The sequence below is a fragment of the Peromyscus leucopus genome, chromosome 3 (assembly GCF_004664715.2).
Source record: "Peromyscus leucopus breed LL Stock chromosome 3, UCI_PerLeu_2.1, whole genome shotgun sequence".
Classification (NCBI taxonomy): domain Eukaryota; kingdom Metazoa; phylum Chordata; class Mammalia; order Rodentia; family Cricetidae; genus Peromyscus; species Peromyscus leucopus.
The window spans coordinates 5,602,989-5,621,205 of record NC_051065.1 but is presented as its reverse complement, the minus strand read 5'-3'; the positions used below and the strand labels follow the sequence as shown (position 1 = coordinate 5,621,205).

At 40.2% G+C, this 18,217-nt stretch overlaps 1 protein-coding gene and 1 non-coding gene across 4 annotated transcripts in view; both read left to right on the top strand.

The window, feature by feature from the left end:
- Cped1 (cadherin like and PC-esterase domain containing 1) overlaps window positions 1-18,217 on the top strand; it is a 273,161-nt gene that overhangs the window by 248,079 nt on the left and 6,865 nt on the right. For all 3 annotated transcript variants that reach the window (XM_028873006.2, XM_028873005.2, XM_028873007.2), the window contains one exon: window positions 193-339. In XM_028873006.2, coding sequence (XP_028728839.1) covers window positions 193-339 — 147 coding nt within the window. The remainder of the gene's footprint in view (window positions 1-192; window positions 340-18,217) is intronic.
- LOC114695624 lies at window positions 11,747-11,914 on the top strand. Its single transcript, XR_003734891.1, has one exon. It is a non-coding gene; the product is annotated as a U1 spliceosomal RNA (small nuclear RNA).

Sequence of the window (18,217 nt, the reverse complement as noted above, 5' to 3'; positions counted from 1 at the left end):
GTGGCGCACACCTTTAATCCCAGCACTCGGGAGGCAGAGGCAGGTGGATCTCTGTGAGTTCGAGGCCAGCCTGGTCTACAGAGTGAGTTCCAGGAAAGGCGCAAAGCTACACAGAGAAACCCTGTCTCAAAAAACAAAACAAAAAAAATTGTTTGTTAATCAAAACTTAATATCTCTTGCTTGGTAATACAGAGTGAAGTACAAAACCTACATAAAGAAAATCTGAGCATTCTGGAAGCTGCCAAAAAATATGGCTATGAAGTAGTAGACACATTCACCATCACAATGGGACGACACAAAGAATTTCTGCAGGGCAATTGTGGATGTCATTTCCATGAGGTATTTGTAACGGCTTTCAGAGTTTTGTAGTTTGGGGTTGCTGGGTTTAGTTTTGTTTGTTTGTTTGTTCTTATACCTTTAATGTATTGTCTGTGTTGTTTTGCATGAGAAAAAACATGCCAAAAGAAAAAAATATGTCAAAAGCTTTATGACCATAAGCTTTGTAAAATGAAGTGCTAGAAGTTAGTGTTCAGACATGGAAAACCCAGGATCTTGGGTGGATGAGGGCAGGAAGATGTGGAAGTCTGAAGAGGGCTGCTTTCTCCAACAGATTTCATAGGTTCCTTCCACCAGAACCCCCAGTGAGTTTATTAAGACTGCCTTCAGAAACATCGGGGAAGGTTAGTCACAGGAACATATGGTTCAAAGGTATCTACGTCACTGAAAAGTCCACCCCGACGTGAGTGATAAACCATAGAAGCTGCATCCCCGGAGTCCCCTCCTCAACCTGCAGGCAGCTCTGCCGGTCTTCTCTCCCCTGCAGCTGTCATGGCTAATATAACCTCTGGGATGGGACCTGAGAATCCAGGAGCTTTCTGGGCTTCTTGAGTCTCGTAGTTTCGTAGCTGCTTGAGTTAGCTGAGTCTCTCACCTGCCTCTAGGAGGGAATGCTTCAGTTCAAAAGAAACAGACATACCACAGTTAGAATATGAGCTCCCTTGTCAACCCTTGTGCGGGTTGATGCAGACGTCAGGAGACTCTGCTGGCCCTCAGATGAAGGGTACCCCAGTTTACCTTCTCATCAGATCTTAATTCACTCCACTTGTTCTTTCTTGGTTGGTTTCCCCTTACAATCCAGAACACATTTAGTCAGTTAACTAGTGAGATGGCAGCTACAGTTTATTTCTGATCCTGTTTTTTTTTTATTTAGCTGTCTTCATTCCCTCTTGGTCCCCAGATCCTCACAAGTACCCCGAAGCCATTAAGACAAGTGCCTGTTCTCTACACTCTGCTGACAGATCAGATGCACATCGCTTTTCTTTCTTTTCTTTTTTTTTTTTCTTTTTTTTTTTTTTTTTTTTTTTTTTTTTTTTTTTTTTTTTTTTTTGGTGATGAGGAAGTTCAAGACAGGGTTTCTCTGTGTATCCCTGGCTGTCCTAGAACTTGCTCTATAGACCAAGCTGGCCTCAAACTCACAGAATTCTGCCTGCCTCTGCCTCCCAAGTGTGAAATTAAAGGCGTGCGCCACCCCCACCCAACCGCATCTTCTTTTGATGTGACCAGTGACACTAAATCTCAGAGAAGTGAGAGCCAGCAACCACGGTGGGAAACATTGAAGTTTTGAACAAACAACTTAAAACTTGGCCATGTTGCTACATAAAAGATTTTAAGTTATAGTATGCTGTGTGTCTACTAATTACTTCCATAAGGAAATATACCACCCCTCGAGTACTTGTCCAGTTTATAAAAACTAAATTCTTAGAAATACAAACCAGGGAAAAAAACAAAAACAAAAAACAATGAACCACCCTAGGATCATGGTGGGTCACAAAAGCAAGCCAATTATCACCAAACTCACAGAAAATTGGCACTTTAAAAAACAGCATGCGTTTTTTTAACTTCTTTTAGAAAATGTTTATTTATTTATGTTTCTATAATGTGTCTTTAATTAGTACACTGGAGGAAGGATGTGTGCTTCTCTTTTTCAGTATTAGTGCTCTAAAAGACTAAAAAGGAAATGTCCTCCAAAGACTTCGAGCACAGCTCCAATTAAAACCAGAGGATGTCCTTCCCACATGATTGTATTACATGTATCTGCTGTCACAATGTCAGTCAGTTTATACTAATAGTCCTGGAATTTGAAAACCACACACCCAAAAAAAGATTCTTTGAACTACCAGCAGTAGAACACTGATTTAGAATTACTTCCTCCAACAAAAGCTATCTTTAATTTGCAAAAGACAGATTTAAGCATGGTAGCTAAACTATTTCACTTATGAGGTTATAGTTTTCCTACAGTGATCATACACAGATTGTTTTCTGTCGACTTTCTTCCTGTCTTGATGGCAAACCATGTGCATCTCCCACAGATGAAGTCAGCTGATTCCTGAGTGCTGAAATCCATGCTCAATCTCTCATGATTTCAAAGAAATGGTCTTCCAGAGCATTTGCCTTTGCAGATAGACTATGGGGTTGATGAGGTCATTTTTCTCAATTTACCCCTGTGCACAGGGTCTCCAAACTCATTCATTGATTGTGAACATGATCACTCTTTATGGGCAGTTTGAAGCACTTGTATCTCACTCAGGCCATCTCTCATGATGACACTGACATTTTATAATCTTTCTAAGGTATCACATAATAAAATGTTAAAATTCTGTTGACTCTCATTTTTTTGCTTCATATTCATTTTATGAGACTGGCCAAAAACAAGTTCACCATAAAATAATAGCAAAAACAAGAAACAGTAGTATTAGAACCTCAAGAGTTTTGGTACAGGAGTTTTATCCTCTTGTACTCAAACTATCTCCACATTACACTCAAGAATACTTTTGAGGAGTCGGTATAATCATTTCGGTGAGACCTTAACATCCCATTGCTCTGTGGTCAGGATTCTACTGCAGACACAACAAACCTGCTTCTGTGAACTCTACTTGTCACAGGTGAAACTTGAAGTCTTGGAGAGCCTCTTTTGTCTGCCAAGGCATTGAAAGAGAATAGGCTGTCACCGAGAATCTATAAGCTGTCTCCAAATGGTATGAATCTATCTTGACTAAAAAGTCCTCACTGATTAGCAAAGAAAGTGTTTCTTTTTATGAATGGGAATGGAATCTTATTTTCCCAATGTTTATTCAGGACAATAAACAGGATCCCAGGAGCTCTTGCCCAACAGAGGTTTCTGATGGTGCCTTTCATTGTGTGACAAACATTTACTGTGAAGAAGCAGAGACTTGGAAACTATTCGGAAATATCAGCCCAAATCTAGTTACAGAAAGGATAAACCCACAATTGCTGGGTGGTTATTAATTAGCCTAATCAGTTGTGCAGGTCTTATGTAATAGCATTAGTGTCTGGCAAATGTGACTGTAACTTTTGACTCAGGAGACAGAGAGCATCTGGCATTAAGACCTAACAGGTTGCCTTGGTATGCAGACATGGAAAGAAAAGAGGAAGGCATTTCAGTTCTCTGTTAGGGATGGTTTTTCTATGATTCTTTACTCTTAATACTACACACCTTGTTATTTGACCTAATCAAATAAATAACATGATGGAGCTTAGAATTAATGTTTTTCTCTTACTCCTTCACATTCCAAAAGTTTAGAGTCTAAACACAACAAGGACTGAAAAACAAAATACCTTTGGACTGAAGATGTAGTTCAGCGATAGGACCCTTAGCACTTGCCTAGTGTACATGAGGCCCTAGCTTCAATCCCCAGCAACACACACACACACACACACACACACACACACACACACACACACACTTCTTAAATTCATCAGTCTAGAACTGAAGTAATGACTTTTGAGGAGAAAAATAACAAATAAAATGAATACATAACTGATACAGAAAATCTGAGAATTTACCTATTAGCATAGTTTTGCTTTTTGCAATTTTTAAGAATTAAACATAATTACATCATTTCCTCATCCCTCTTCTCTTTCCAACCTTGCTCCTTCCTACATCCCCCCTTGCTCACTTCCAAATTCACAGCTTCCTCATCCCCGATTAGGATTGTCACATATACACAAATGCATAAATGTATAAATGCAACCTCTTGGGTCTGTTTAGTTTGTATATAGATGATTCTAGGACTGACCACTTGTTATTGGAAGAACGATTAGGGGCTCATCCCTGGGGAAGACTAATTCTCCCTCTCTCCATGGTCATTAGTTGCCTGTCGTTCTTTGTCTAGGGATGGAGTCCTGTGAGATTTTTCTCCCCCAACTTTAGCATGTCTATTGGTGGTATTGTCATCATCTAGGTCTTGTTTAAGCAACCATGCTGTTGAGGTGTATGTTCCCCGTATATCTTAGAGACACAATCACATAGTTGGCTTCTTGGTCCTCTGGCCCCTCTTCTATAATCTTCCCTACACCTTAAGTATGGGATTGTGCTGTAGATGTATTCATTTGGGCTGAGTGCCCCATGATTAGTTGTTCTCTACATTTTGACCATTGTGGCTTTCTGTAATGAGAAAGAGAATCTTTCCATCTGTTGCAAAGAGAAGCTTCTTTAATGAGGGATGAGAGTTACACTTATCTGTGAGTACAAGGGCAAGTAGTTAGGAATTATGCTGGTTATTAAAGTGGATATGATAGGTTCTCCTCTAAGATCCATGGCTTCACTATCCCTGGATAATTGGCTAGCTTTCCAATAACATGCATGATTTCCTTCCTGTCGAGTGGACCTTAAGTCCAATCAGACATGTGTTGGTTACCACCTAGATATGAGGGCCACTACTGCACCTTTAGGGATATCTTGTCAAAGCATGGGTATTTGTAATAAATTACTATGACAATTTTCTCAGAAAATGTTTTTAAGTACTCTAAGAACTTTCTTACTATTGGGAAATTGGCTGGAGAATGCATTACAGGACTCCAAAAGTAATCTCAAAAGCCATATGTCCCCAAGGCAAGACTTAAATCCCCTTTAACCTTTGTTCTCACTAGTATGCCCTGTTCTGCCACTTACAGGCTGAAGTTTGTTTTGCTTATCCTTCCTTACCAGCTAACAACCCAAATGAGTCAGTTACCTAGTTCTGTTTACAGACGAATACTTTTCCAAGCCTTTGCCCTCCATTCAGTTCCAAATACATCAGTCTTGTTTATTCTTGGATGCAATCACCCAGCATTTGTTTAGTGAGTCCACTTCTTGAACTAAACAGTAGAAAGTAAAAATAAATAAGGCACATTTATTCCCTGGCCTCAAGATAGTACTTAAATGTAAGTTATAAAAACCCACATGACACAATATATAGAGTAGCGTATTAGAGATATTTAGAGATATGCAGAGGCCATAGTGGTTACACCAAAAAAAAGAGGCACAGGGCATGGTCTAAGGATTGAGTGAACCTCCTCTTTAAAAAAGAGAGAAAGAAAGAAAGAAAGAAAGAAAGAAAGAAAGAAAGAAAGAAAGAAAGAAAGAAAGAAAGGAAGGAAGAAAGAAAGAAAGAAAAGAGGAAACCCTGCTCGGTTGCATTGTGTAGAAAAACCTGGCTCTAGTTCCAGGGATGTAGGCCCTTCTGATTCCATGGAAGACTGAGTCACTCTGAACTGACATTCTGCTCTCATGGAACCATGAGCGGTTCTGGATATTGCTAGATATTGTAGAGCATCACTAAAAAGGGGGGACTGGAAAGAAATAGTCAAGGACTAAGTCATGGTGAAAGCTTAGCATTCGATCCTGTAGGTGGCACTGAAACTCTTACAGGGAAGAACGAGGTGGTAGCATTTTGTCTGAAAAAGTTAGAACCCAAGACCTGAGAATTGTTTCCACAATATTTGCTGTTCTTGCAGATAACCAGGCTGTGGCTCCCAGGACACACATGATAGTTTACAAGTGTCTGCAACCCCATTGCCAGGGTATCTGATGCCCTCTTTGACAAGAAAATTGCACCCATGTGTTGCAAATATGCATGTGCAGGCAAACACTCATGATAAATACACCTATTTTTAAAAGTTAGGACATATAAGCAAATGTGGAGAGAACTGAGCCAGAAGTCATAGGGGAGATGGTAATGGACTACGACAAAGAGGGCAGAGGCAACAATCTTAAGACAGAAGTGGACAAACGCAAGCTCTATTTAAGGAAATTAATCTGTAGGTTTTATCTGTGGAATGAAGGAGTGGGAAGAATCAAAGAGGATTCCTAACTTGCATGACTGATTAGCGAGCTGAGACAGCAAGTGAGACAAAGAACCGAAAAGGTATCAGCTTAGGGAGAAGATGATGAGTTCAGTTTTCAACATGTTGCACTTGAGATGCCTGCAGGACATCCAGGTGGTGTTCTGAGCGGGCAGTTGGATATACAGGTATGAAGATCAAGGGGCAGGTTGAGACTGGAGGTAGGGTTGGGAGTCACCAGTAACTAGGCAATAGCTGAAGCCATAAAAATAGATCAGGAAAAGCTTGGGGAAACATGATTGTGTAAATTTAGAGCATGAATTGTTGGAAGTAGAACTGTGGTATAGTTTATGTAGTTCTAGGTACCGTGCCCTGGAAAGCCAGAGTGAAAAATTCTCAAGACAGAACCAACAGTGTCAAATGTGGTAGACACTTCATTGCAGATAAGGACTTTGAAATCCTCATTGTTTTGGTAGCAAGAAGGTCCTATCTGACACTGAAATGTATAATAAGATACTGGTGGCAGGAATGGGGGACTAGCAATTGTAAAGATATACCCAATGGGGGGGAGAGTACTTCACAAGGTCTTTTATCTAATAAAAAAGGGGTTGTTGAATTTAGAAGAGAAAAGGAAAAGCCTTCATCATGTCTGTTCACTCAAGAGAAATAATCGAGTTAAAATGCAGCTAAGACTGAGGCTGATGGAGCATTGCCTCCATCCACTAACCTGGGCAAGGGGTCAAAGTCACTGGTGCAAGGTGGGGGAGGTGCGTGTCTCTTCTTCCTTCTCCTTTATTTGCGATGGATTATCTTGATGTTTTCATTACATGGCTTCTAGTTGCAAGTACTAGGACACTTCTTTCCCATTCCCGTACCACCCCACCCTCTATTTAGAAAACTGATTACTGGTAGTTCCTTCTGTATAAAATGACCAGGACTCAATCCATTACCTACAAGAGGATTCTCACATTTTCTACAAGCAAATTAGATTAGAAAGGGGTCCGTACCTGGTGACAATGACTTAGATTAGAGTTCAGTACCTGGTAAGGAAGAATTCATTAGCCATGAGAGATCTTAGGCCTTTCTAAAATGATTGGGTATAAAATGCTGTATTAAAAATAGTATTCTAACTTTGGAACACTCTGTCCTAAATGGGATGTCTTCATCAAACCCCTCCCTTCAGGGCTTAAGGAGCTATGCAGAAGAGGAGGTGGAAAGATTATGAGAGCCAAAGGGGGTGGATGACATCAAGGAAATAGTGTATCCCAGACACAACAGAACCGACACACATATGAACCCACAGAGACTGTGGCAGCATGCACCTGTCTAAGCCAGATGGAGTCCTAGTGCTGAGAAAGGAAGTGGACACCAGCCCCCATCCCTAATCCAGAAGCTATCACCAATTGACAACCACTTACAAAGGAAAATTCAGTTTTCTTCAATGGCATCTCCTGGGTATATTAACCACACTTAAGGGTAGACCCCATGCCTGGTGGTAGATAGCCAATACAAAATAATCTCGTTGGTGGTTTTGTAGACTTTTTTTTTTTTGGTCATATATTCCTTTCTTTGGACATATTTAAAATCTTACTGGTGCTTATATATTATAGTTTCCAGTTTTTGTCTTTACAGATTGTATGTGTGTGCTGTGCCTGTGTGTGTTTCTTATGCTTTGTTGATGTTTTTATTATTATCAGCATTATTATTTGTTTTCATTTTATTTGCCTCTTTTCTAAAGAGAGAGAGAAAGAAGGTGTGGGGTCAGATAGATGGGGAGGATCTTGGAGGTGCTAGGGGAGGAAAACCATAGTCCGAATGTATTGCATTAATTTTCAATTAAAAGAAGATAGTACTCTATCTTGAAAGGTTGGTTCTACCAATGAAATCCGAGCCTTTCTCTTAAGAAGGATAATGAAATGGAAGATAAACAAAGAGTGTCATTACTTTATGTTGAACTGGTATTATGCCTCTCTGTGAGGTAACTATCCATCCCATATTTGCAATGTCAGAACCAAGAACATTAGTATGGCTAGGAAAGCTGGCCCCTTGGCACTTCATGCTGCATGTGGTAGATCATAATATCTAGAAGTTCACTGCCAACTTTAAAGAATCTAATTAAGATTCTGAACTGCCTGGAGTAGCATTGCCCATACTGTTTTATGCTCTGTCTTGGTGAGGACAGGATTTATATTTGAAAAATACTACACTTCTACTTTATGGATTTTTTAAAACTTTTTATCTAAAATTTTTTAGAAATTTTTTCTTTATTAAGAAATTTTCTACTCACTCTACATACCACCCACAGATCCCACCTCCTCCCTCCTCCCATCTCCCAGCCCTCCCTCCCAAGCCACCCTGCATCCCCACATCCCCCAAATCAAGGTCTCCCATGAGGAGCCAGCAGAGCCCGGCACACTGAGCCTAGGCAGGTCCAAGCCCCTTCCCACTGTACCAAGGCTGCGCAAGGCATCACATCACAGGCACTGGATTCGCAAAAGCCTGCCCATGCACCAGGGGTGGATCCCGGTCCCCCTGCCTGGGTATTCCCCAAACAGTTCAAGCCAAACAACCATCTTCCGTATCCAGAGGGAGGCTACTTTATGGATTCTTAAATAATATTAGTATACCAAATGATCTCAAAGCCCTTACAATAAATAAAGTAGAACTTGAGCTGAGAATGGTGGTGCATGCCTTTCATCCCAGCACTGTGAAGGCTGAGGCAGGGGGATGATTGAATATAGGAATTTGAAAGCAACTTGAGCAACATAGAATGATGACAGAAAGTAAGATGCTGTCTCAACAATTAATAATTAGTTAATATCCATATTAGTTTGATCCAGTTTTTTCCAAAGACTTTTGAACAAGACAGAACTTTTTTCCTTTTATTTCATATGTTCATTTACATATTTAGTATAATACATGAGTTTAAAAGTTTGATCACTTTTTCAGAGATGGTACTTCTTGGACTATCCTTCACACCTGCTCAATGGGAGAACTAAAGCATCCTTATTCCTTATTTCTTAAGCATTGTTGTCGTCCTCTGAAGAGTCAACAAGTCACATCCAAAGGGTAGTCATTGTGACCAGTAGCCACTATTTACCTCCCATTGCAAATGGAAAATTCATCCCTGGGCTCCTATGACCCACTGATGCCATGAACCTCTCAATGCTCTGCCCCAGCACAACATTGGTAGTAGCTCTGGGAATGGTACAGAAACCAGATGTGGAAGAAATGGTGACCACTCCTCAACTTCAGCAAGCCCTGTTTTTTTTTTTCCTTACAACCTTGTTCTCCTGTCTGTTCCACTTTAAGAATAGCTATTCACATCACACTATAGATGCCAGAAAAGCAGGCATAGAAAATAGGTCTAAACATCAGGCATGGTGGGAGATATACAAATGTGTCTCTTTTTTCACTTGATTTCCTGTGAAAAAGATTCTTAAAACATAAAGCTGTCTACCTCACCCCAAAGAACTCATCTTATAAAATGTGACTTAGCAGGTAATGGAAACTACAACTTCAGATGCCTAGGGGAGAGAGGTACCAGTGGGAACTCATGACTGTCTAAGTTATTACAGCCAGATAGTGATGCCAAACTTGTCAGCCAGAGTCCTCTCCCCAGGTTCATGAGTTAAGAGCCTGCACCCATGCTTACTGTATCTTACAAGTGAACTTCAGAGTTGGAACTGCAAGCATGGGTGTAGTAAAGAACAATTTAGTCTCGAGACTGGAAAGATAAGGTAAAATTGATACCTGGCCAACAGAGCTCTTAAACCTGCTCCCAGCCCTCGTGGAATACAGTAATCAGAACAAGACTGCAGATGTCTCCTGATGAGAAATGTGGTCCCTTAAAAAGACCAGTGTTGTCAGAGCAAATCCCTAACAGTCATCGAGCAGTAGAAAACATTGGTCACACAAAGTATCTCTGAGAGACAGTTTCATGTCTTTGTTTTGTTTTGCTTCTTGCTTTGTTTGTTTTTGAAAGTCCCTGTGGCCCAGGGTTTTCTAGACGTCATTATATACTCCAAACTGGGATCACTAAGAGATCCTTCAGTATCAGCATCCCATATACTGGAGGTATCGGCCTGAGATGCCGTCCCCAGGTTGATGCCTTATTCTTTCGTTTCTTGATGCCTTATCCTTAAATATAATTTTTAAGTTAGAGAGAGAGAGAGAGAGAGAGAGAGAGAGAGAGAGAGCTGAGACAAACACATAAGAGTTGACTTCCAAGAGATGTGTGTAACTAGAGTGCAGTGGAGACTCGGCTTACAGTCAATCAGACTAAGGGAATGTTTGAGTTAAGGACAGGGAATCACTGGGAAGCTCATGGGAGAGCAAGACAACAATCTATAACCCCATGTATAATCAAACTGCTCACTTCAAAGCACAAGTTGTTCCCAGAGTCAAAGCTGAGGACCTAGGGCTGTGGTTTTCAACCTGTGGGTCTCAGATCTTTTTGGAGGTCAAATCATCCTTTCAATGGGTCACCTAAGATCATTGGAAATATCAGACATTTGCATTATGATTCATAATAGTAGCAAAGTTACAGTTTTCAAGTAGCCATGAAATCATCTTATGGTTGGGGGTCACCACAACATGAGGAGGTGTGTTAAAGGGTAGGAAGGGTGAGAACCGCTGAGCTATGGGCTAAGCTCCCAGAGAAAGGAGTGTTATGGAGGAGGAAGACAGCAACCGTGTGCTCACTGGGAATCTGGAAAGCCCCCAGCACAACAAAACTCAACCCTTCCAAAATTTAATCTTGTGCCCTAATCCTCAGCATCTTTGTCTCATTCGAAACTTGGACTCCCTTGAAGCGATAGATTTTTTGAATGTGCCATAATTAAATATTTGGGGAGTGAGTGAAAGGAAAGCATTCCTTGTTATTTGACAAAGTTGTGTGATGTTCTGAAATGTAATTAAAAAGTAGAAATAACAGCTTCTGGCTGTTTCCTGTTGCTTTAGTTTGATCCCATGTCTATGGACTTTGGGCTTCTTTTTCGGCGAGTCATGACTTTGAGACTAGCTAACATGCAGAGTGGCTCTCAATACACAGTACTTCAGCAGGACACATGTCTAAGATGACAGCATGTTTCCTGTGGTCAACCACATGTTATCTAGCCTTAGGAACCGGTCATCTTGCTGCTCTTCAGACCCTATCCACGATCATCATTCAAGTCTGCAGTCAGATCGGCCCTCTGATCCTGTCCAGGGCAGTTCTGGAACACTTACACCATGGAAATTGTTTCCTATTTTGTCCGCTGAGCCTGGAACCACATCAAAAGTCTCTTGGAGGTTATTCAGGCCGAGATCAGTTTTAGAAAAGGTATTTGCTTGTCGCATATCTGCCTGACACATTTCCAGTTCAGCAAGCCTGCCCTTTCTGTACCGGCTTTGAATTTTGGAAAATTCAAAGTTATTTCAGTTCGTAGCTATTAATTGCCATAGCAAGACATTCATTCTGATGAATGTTTATGTGAAATCAATTTTGAGTGTTGAAATTGCTTAATAGTTAAAGTTGCAACGCTAGTTTTATGGTGTGACTTAGAATAAGTTTCCATTTGTTTGGAAAGTCTTAACAAAAGTCATAGGTCAAAACTAACCAAGTTGAAATGTGGCATTTCACATCCTTACCTGGCAGGGGATATACTGTGATCACAAAGGTGGTTTTTTCCTAGGCAGGCCTCATCCATTGCATTCCGGATCCATTGCTGACCCCTGCAATTTCTCCCAATGTGGGAAAATCAAATGCATTGATTTGTGGCAGTGGGTGACTGAGTTCACACTCCACCCTGAATAAAATAAAGTAAACATGGCATTTCTACACATTCTAAATTATCTCTACGCCCACATTTTTACTTACATAAAAATAAAAGAAGACCTGCCATTGCAAACTGAGAGATATCTCACGATATTAAAAGAAAAAAAAGTCTATTGAAAAGTGAAAGTTACTTCTGGGCTACAAAGGACAAAACGTTCATTCTCCCTGCACTGAGTCAGACATCAGGTACCTGACTGCCTGTTGAGTTTTTATATGCCCATGATGTGGGTTTCCACTCTCAAATTATCCTAAGTACTGCAGTTAGCAGATTGACATATCAATTATTATTGAAAGACTAATTTTTACTTGAAAATAAAGTTGGAAGTCCATAAACCATGACTACCATATTCTAACCTAGATCTTTGCTGTGATAAATCTTTATTGTAAGATGTGCTAAATGGTAAGACTTTATTATATTGAACAATGCTATCATGTTAATAGGCTGTCATGTTTTAGGAAGATCAGTTGTCCTCTATTTCTTCCTAATTTGAAATATAGTTCCCAACAGGAAATTTAGAAAATAGGGAAAATAAAAAGGTAAAAGGACTCACTTTGGTTTAAAGGTGGTGAGAGATGTGTTCTTCAATACTCCTAATTAAATACTGCAAACATTTGCCAAGTCATATATGCATATGCCGTTAACTGTATTATTATTAACCACATGTAGTGGGTCCTTTCCTTGCTAGTAGGCATGCATACTGTCCTCTGTAGCCAAGCATAGAGCAGTGTTTGGATGTGTAGCTTAGTATTAGTCCCTGGCAGAGGTGATCTGTGTGCCAGTTTGTCTGGGCCCTTTGTCCTGATTTCATTTATGTTTTCTAACCACTCACATACACTGTTGGTTTATTGTCATTGCTCAGAAGTATCTAACATTTGTGCTATTAGCTGTCCTCTTCAAAGCCACACTACACTTGACACATCAGCTGGATTTTAGCAACCCCAAATGGTCCTCTGACTTTTGGGAGGATCCCAACTTGGCTTGTTTCCACACGAGATCAAAGGAAAGGAACTTTTGACTATACAGGTATCAAACATCTTCTTTGGCATAACATTTCCAACCCTTAAAAATGTGCCTAAATTACTTTTTCTCCATGTTAGAGATTGAAGCTAAAATAAGATGATATTTTGACACCTGGAGACAGGTAGCCGTTTGAAGGCTGGATGCTGATTTTTATGAGTAAGTTCAAAGAACTAATAGGCATGGAAACGGATTCTCAGGCCTACCATAAATTAGCACCAGTCTCCTTAATGTACTTGTGAACTATTCATTACATGGAAACAACATGATGCCTGACCTTGTAGATCTGGTCCCAGACAATGTCTTTGAAGTCACTTCATTCTTGTTCCTACTTCAAGTATCTTAGACATGTGTCTTTATATAGTCCTCTTGAGGGTAGGGACCATATCTGAATTCCTTCATGTGTTTTCTAGCGCAGAGAACTCTGAATATTGAAAGATGGGTCTTACATGGAAGGGGGGGTCATTAAGAAGTGTGCTGGGCTCTGCTGACTCCCCAGGGGAGACCTCGATTTGGGGGATGTGGGGATGCAGGGTGGCTTGGGAAAGAGGGCTGGGGTGGGAGGAGAGAGGAGGGGGATATGTGGATAGCATGTGGAATGAGTAGAAAATTTCTTAATAAAGAAAAATTAAAGAAAAAAGACTATAGCATAAAATAAAAAAAGAATTTATATATGAAATACTACCTTGTTTTGTTTCTCCTTTGCTTTTTCATTGAAAAAAAGGATTACATGAATTTTTGTTCACTCTAAGAGTTTAAAAATAAGTATACACAATAAAACTAAAACCCTTGCCTGTACATTTTGGACATTTGCAATGTGATACATAGCTCTTGGTTGGTTGGCTGTTGGCTGGTTTTTGGTTTTTTGTTTTTGTTTTTGTTTTTTAGACAGGGTTTCTCTGTGTAGCTCTGGCTGTCCTAGAACTCCCTTTGTAGACCAGGCTGGTCTCAAACTCAGAAATCCACCTACCTCTGTCTCTTGAGTGCTGAGATTAAAGGCATGCACCACCATGCCTGGCCCATAGTTCCATTTTAAACGTGCATTCTTGATTTTACTCCTATTTATTTAAAAGTGTTGGGCTTTCAACACAATATTACTAGATTTATATAGCACTTGGCACAATTCAGAATTTCTCTATTTCTACATAAAAATTTTAGGGAATAAAGAGAATGTATGAAATGCTTTTTAATCTGCTGAATAAGCATTGCACTTTCCATCACATTATTGAATGTTGCATATATTTAGTTATTAACCTCTATTTGTGATTCGATGGTCTTTATTACATCTTTGTTTATTTTATGCATATGTGTATGTGCATGTGTACATGTGTGTCAATCAGAGAAAACATGCAGAAGTCAGTGGTCTCCTTCCATTCTGTGGGTCCTGGGAAATTGAATTCAGAATGTCAGCCTTGGTGGCAAGCTCCTTTACCCACTGAGCCATCTCACAGGTCCCTTCAGCCCAAACTTTACAATCAAGTTACAGAAAGAATTATAGCATTGAAGGTTGCTCCCCATAAAGAAATTTTCTATCTTAATGTAGCCATAAACATAATAAAACAATGTTAAATATACTTGGCAGTTTAGCAAACATTGGGCATGTGATTAATGCCAGAGTGTGTCCCAAACACTCTGCATCTAGACCTCTGACCTCTGAAAATGGGCAAGCAAGACCTATGAATGTATTCAGTTCAGTATGTTACCCCGCATATCCCAATCTGCCTTCACCTGCTCATGATGCACCTCAACTCCTGGAAGTGTGATTTTATCCATGAGCTGTGATAAGCTATATCCATGGTCAAGTAGAAAAGCACAGCTATGTTTTTTTTTCCCCACAAGTCTTTGTAGCCCTGGTAACTCACACAGCCTGGCCAGAATGTCTACCCATCAGTAGGTTACATAGGCTATGTATAACAGAAGCCCTCGGCACAAACCTGGGCCTCACTATAAAAGCACACTCTTATTCAATCCATATTTTCCTCCTGTTCCTGGTAGATCCTGACTCAGGATGAATTCTTATCAAATCTGATGTATAAATATACTATTGACAATCAGGATGAGGACGGGAGTGGAATTGTTCCCTAGGCATTGGATTATAGAGACATCAGGGGAAGATATCCCTGGCTGGCATGTATCTGTGAGGAGCAGAGGACAACTGAACGGAAGAATCGTTTTTCTGAAGGACACTGGGATTCAGAGGACACAGCTGTCCCTGGGCCTTAGACAGTGAGCCTTGGCTGTGGTTGTGGCTCAATGGCTCTCAGTGCTTAGCATGTACCAGGCCCTGGGCTCAATTTTAAGAACAGACACACACATTCATGCACGCACATATATGCATACACACACATGCACACACACATATGCACACTCACACACGCACACGCATGCACCCCACATCACAGATAATAAAGCTGTGGAAAGATGAGGATCACCACCATTTCTGTTGTTCTGTTTCCGCACAGTCTACCACCCCCCTACACACACAAACACACACACACACACACACACACACACACACACACACACACGCACACGCACACGCACACACAAGAGAACTGTGTGAGAAAATGAAAGAAGCAAACCTTCCCTTCCCCCCAGCCCACCCCCCATTCCCACCTCGTCCAGGGCAAATCTTCCCCCAAGGACTGCAATCAACCTGGTAGACTCAGTCCAGGCAGGTCCAGTCCCTTCCTCCCAGACTGAGCCAAGTGTTCCTGCATAAGCTCCAGGTTTCAAACAGCCAACTCATGCAATGAGCACAGGACTTGGTCCCACTGCCTAGTTGCCTCCCAAACAGATCAAGCCAATCAACTGTCTCACCCATTCAGAGGGCCTGATCCAGCTGTGGGCCCCTCAGCCTTTGGTTCATAGTTCATGTGTTTCCATTCATTTGGCTATTTTTTTTCAATAATTGAGTAAAACCAAAATTTATTATAAGCCACAGTCGTCCTAGGGACCTCCATGCTATATATATAGCCTCTATGGTTCTATGGATTGTGGTCTGATTGTTCTTTATTTTATATCTAGAATCCACTTATGAGTGAGTACATACCATGACTGTCTTTCTGGTTTTGGGTTACCTCACTCAGGATGATTTTTTCTAGTTCCATCCATTTGCCTGCAAATTTCATGCTTTCATTGTTTTTCTCTGCTGAGTAGTACTCCATTGTGTATATGTACCACATTTTTTTTCATCCATTCCTCTGTTGACGGACATCTAGGTTGTTTCCAGGTTCTGGATATTACAAATAGTGCTGCTATGAACATAGCTGAGCATGTATCTTTATGGTATGAATCAGCATTCCTTGGGTATATGCCCAAGAGTGGGATGGCTGAGTCTTGAGGTAGTTCGATTCCTAATTTTCTGAGAAACCGCCATACTGATTTCCACAGTGGTTGTATAAGTTTACATTCCCACCAACAGTGAAGGAGTGTTCCCTTTGCTCCACATCCTCTCCAACATTGACTGTCATTGGTGTTTTTGATCGTAGCCATTCTTAGAGGTGTAAGGTGGTATCTCAGAGTCGTTTTGATTTGCATTTCTCTGATGATTAAGGATGTTGAGCATTTCTTTAAATGTCTTTCAGCCATTTGTAGTTCTTGTTTTGTGAATTCTCTGTTTAGCTCTTTAGCCCATTTTTTAATTGGACTGTTCAGTATTTTGATGTCTAGTTTCTTGAGTTCTTTATATACTGTGGAGATCAATCCTCTGTCAGATGTGGGGTTGGTGAAGATCTTTTCCCATTCTGTTGGCTGTCTTTTTGTCTTATTGACTGTGTCTTTTGCCCTGCAAAAGCTTCTCAGTTTCAAGAGGTCCCATTTATTAATTATTGTGCTCAGGGTCTGTGCTGTTGGTGTTTTATTTAGGAAATGGTCTCCGGTGCCAATGCGTTCAAGAGTGCTTCCTACTTTCTTTTCTATTAAGTTTAGTGTAACTGGATTTATGTTCAGGTCTTTGATCCACTTGGACTTAAGTTTTGTGCATGGTGACAGATATGGATCTATTTGTAATCTTTTACATATTGACATCCAGTTATGCCAGCACCATTTGTTGAAGATACTTTCTTTGTTCCATTGTATAGTTTTGGCTCCTTTGTCAAAAACCAGGTGTTCATATGTGCATGGATTAATGTCAGGGTCTTCAATTCGATTCCATTGGTCCGTATGTCGGTTTTTATACCAGTACCAAGCTGTTTTTTTTTTTATTATTACTATAGCTCTATAGTAGAGTTTGAGGTCAGGGATGGTGATGCCTCCAAAGGTTGCTTTATCGTATAGGATTCTTTTAGCTATCCTGGGTCTTTTGTTTTTCCATATGAAGTTGAGTATTTTTCTTTCCAAGTCTGTGAAGAATTGTGTTGGGATTTTGATGGGGATTGCATTGAATCTGTGGATTGCTTTTGGTAAGATTGCCATTTTTACTATGTTAATCCTACCTATCCATGAGCATGGGAGATCCTTCCATTTTCTGATATCTTCTTCAATTTCTTTCTTTAGAGATTTAAAGTTCTTATCAAAAAGGTCCTTCACTTGTTTAGTTAGTGTTATCCCAAGGTATTTTATATTATTTGTGGCTATTCTAAAGGGTGAGGTTTCTCTGACTTCTTTCTCAGCCCTTTTATCATTTGTGTATAGGAGGGCTACTGATCTTTTGAATTGATCTTGTATCCTGCCACTTTACTGAAGGAGTTTATCAGCTGTAGGAGTTCCCTGATAGAGTTTTTGGGGTCACTTATGTATACTATCATATCATCTGCAAATAGTGAAAGTTTGACTTCTTCCTTTCCAATTTGTATCCCCTTGATCTCCTTTTGTCGTCTTATTGCTCTGGCTAGAATTTCAAGTACTATATTGAATAAATATGGGGAGAGTGGACAGCCTTGTCTTGTTCCTGAATTTAGTGGGATTGCTTAGAGTTTCTCTCCATTTAATTTGATGTTTGCTGTTGGCTTGCTATAAATTGCTTTTATTATGTTTAGAAATGTTCCTTGTATTCCTGATCTTTCTAAGACCTTTATCATGAAGGGGTGTTGAATTTTGTCAAAGGCTTTTTCAGCATCTAAGGAGATGATCATGTGGTTTTTTTCTTTCAGTTTGTTTATATGGTGTATTACATTGACTGATTTTCGTATGTTGAACCATCCTTGCATCCCTGGGATGAATCCTACTTGGTCGTGATGGATGATTGTTTTGATGTATTCTTGGATTCGGTTTGCCAATATTTTGTTGAGTATTTTTGCATCAATGTTCATGAGGGA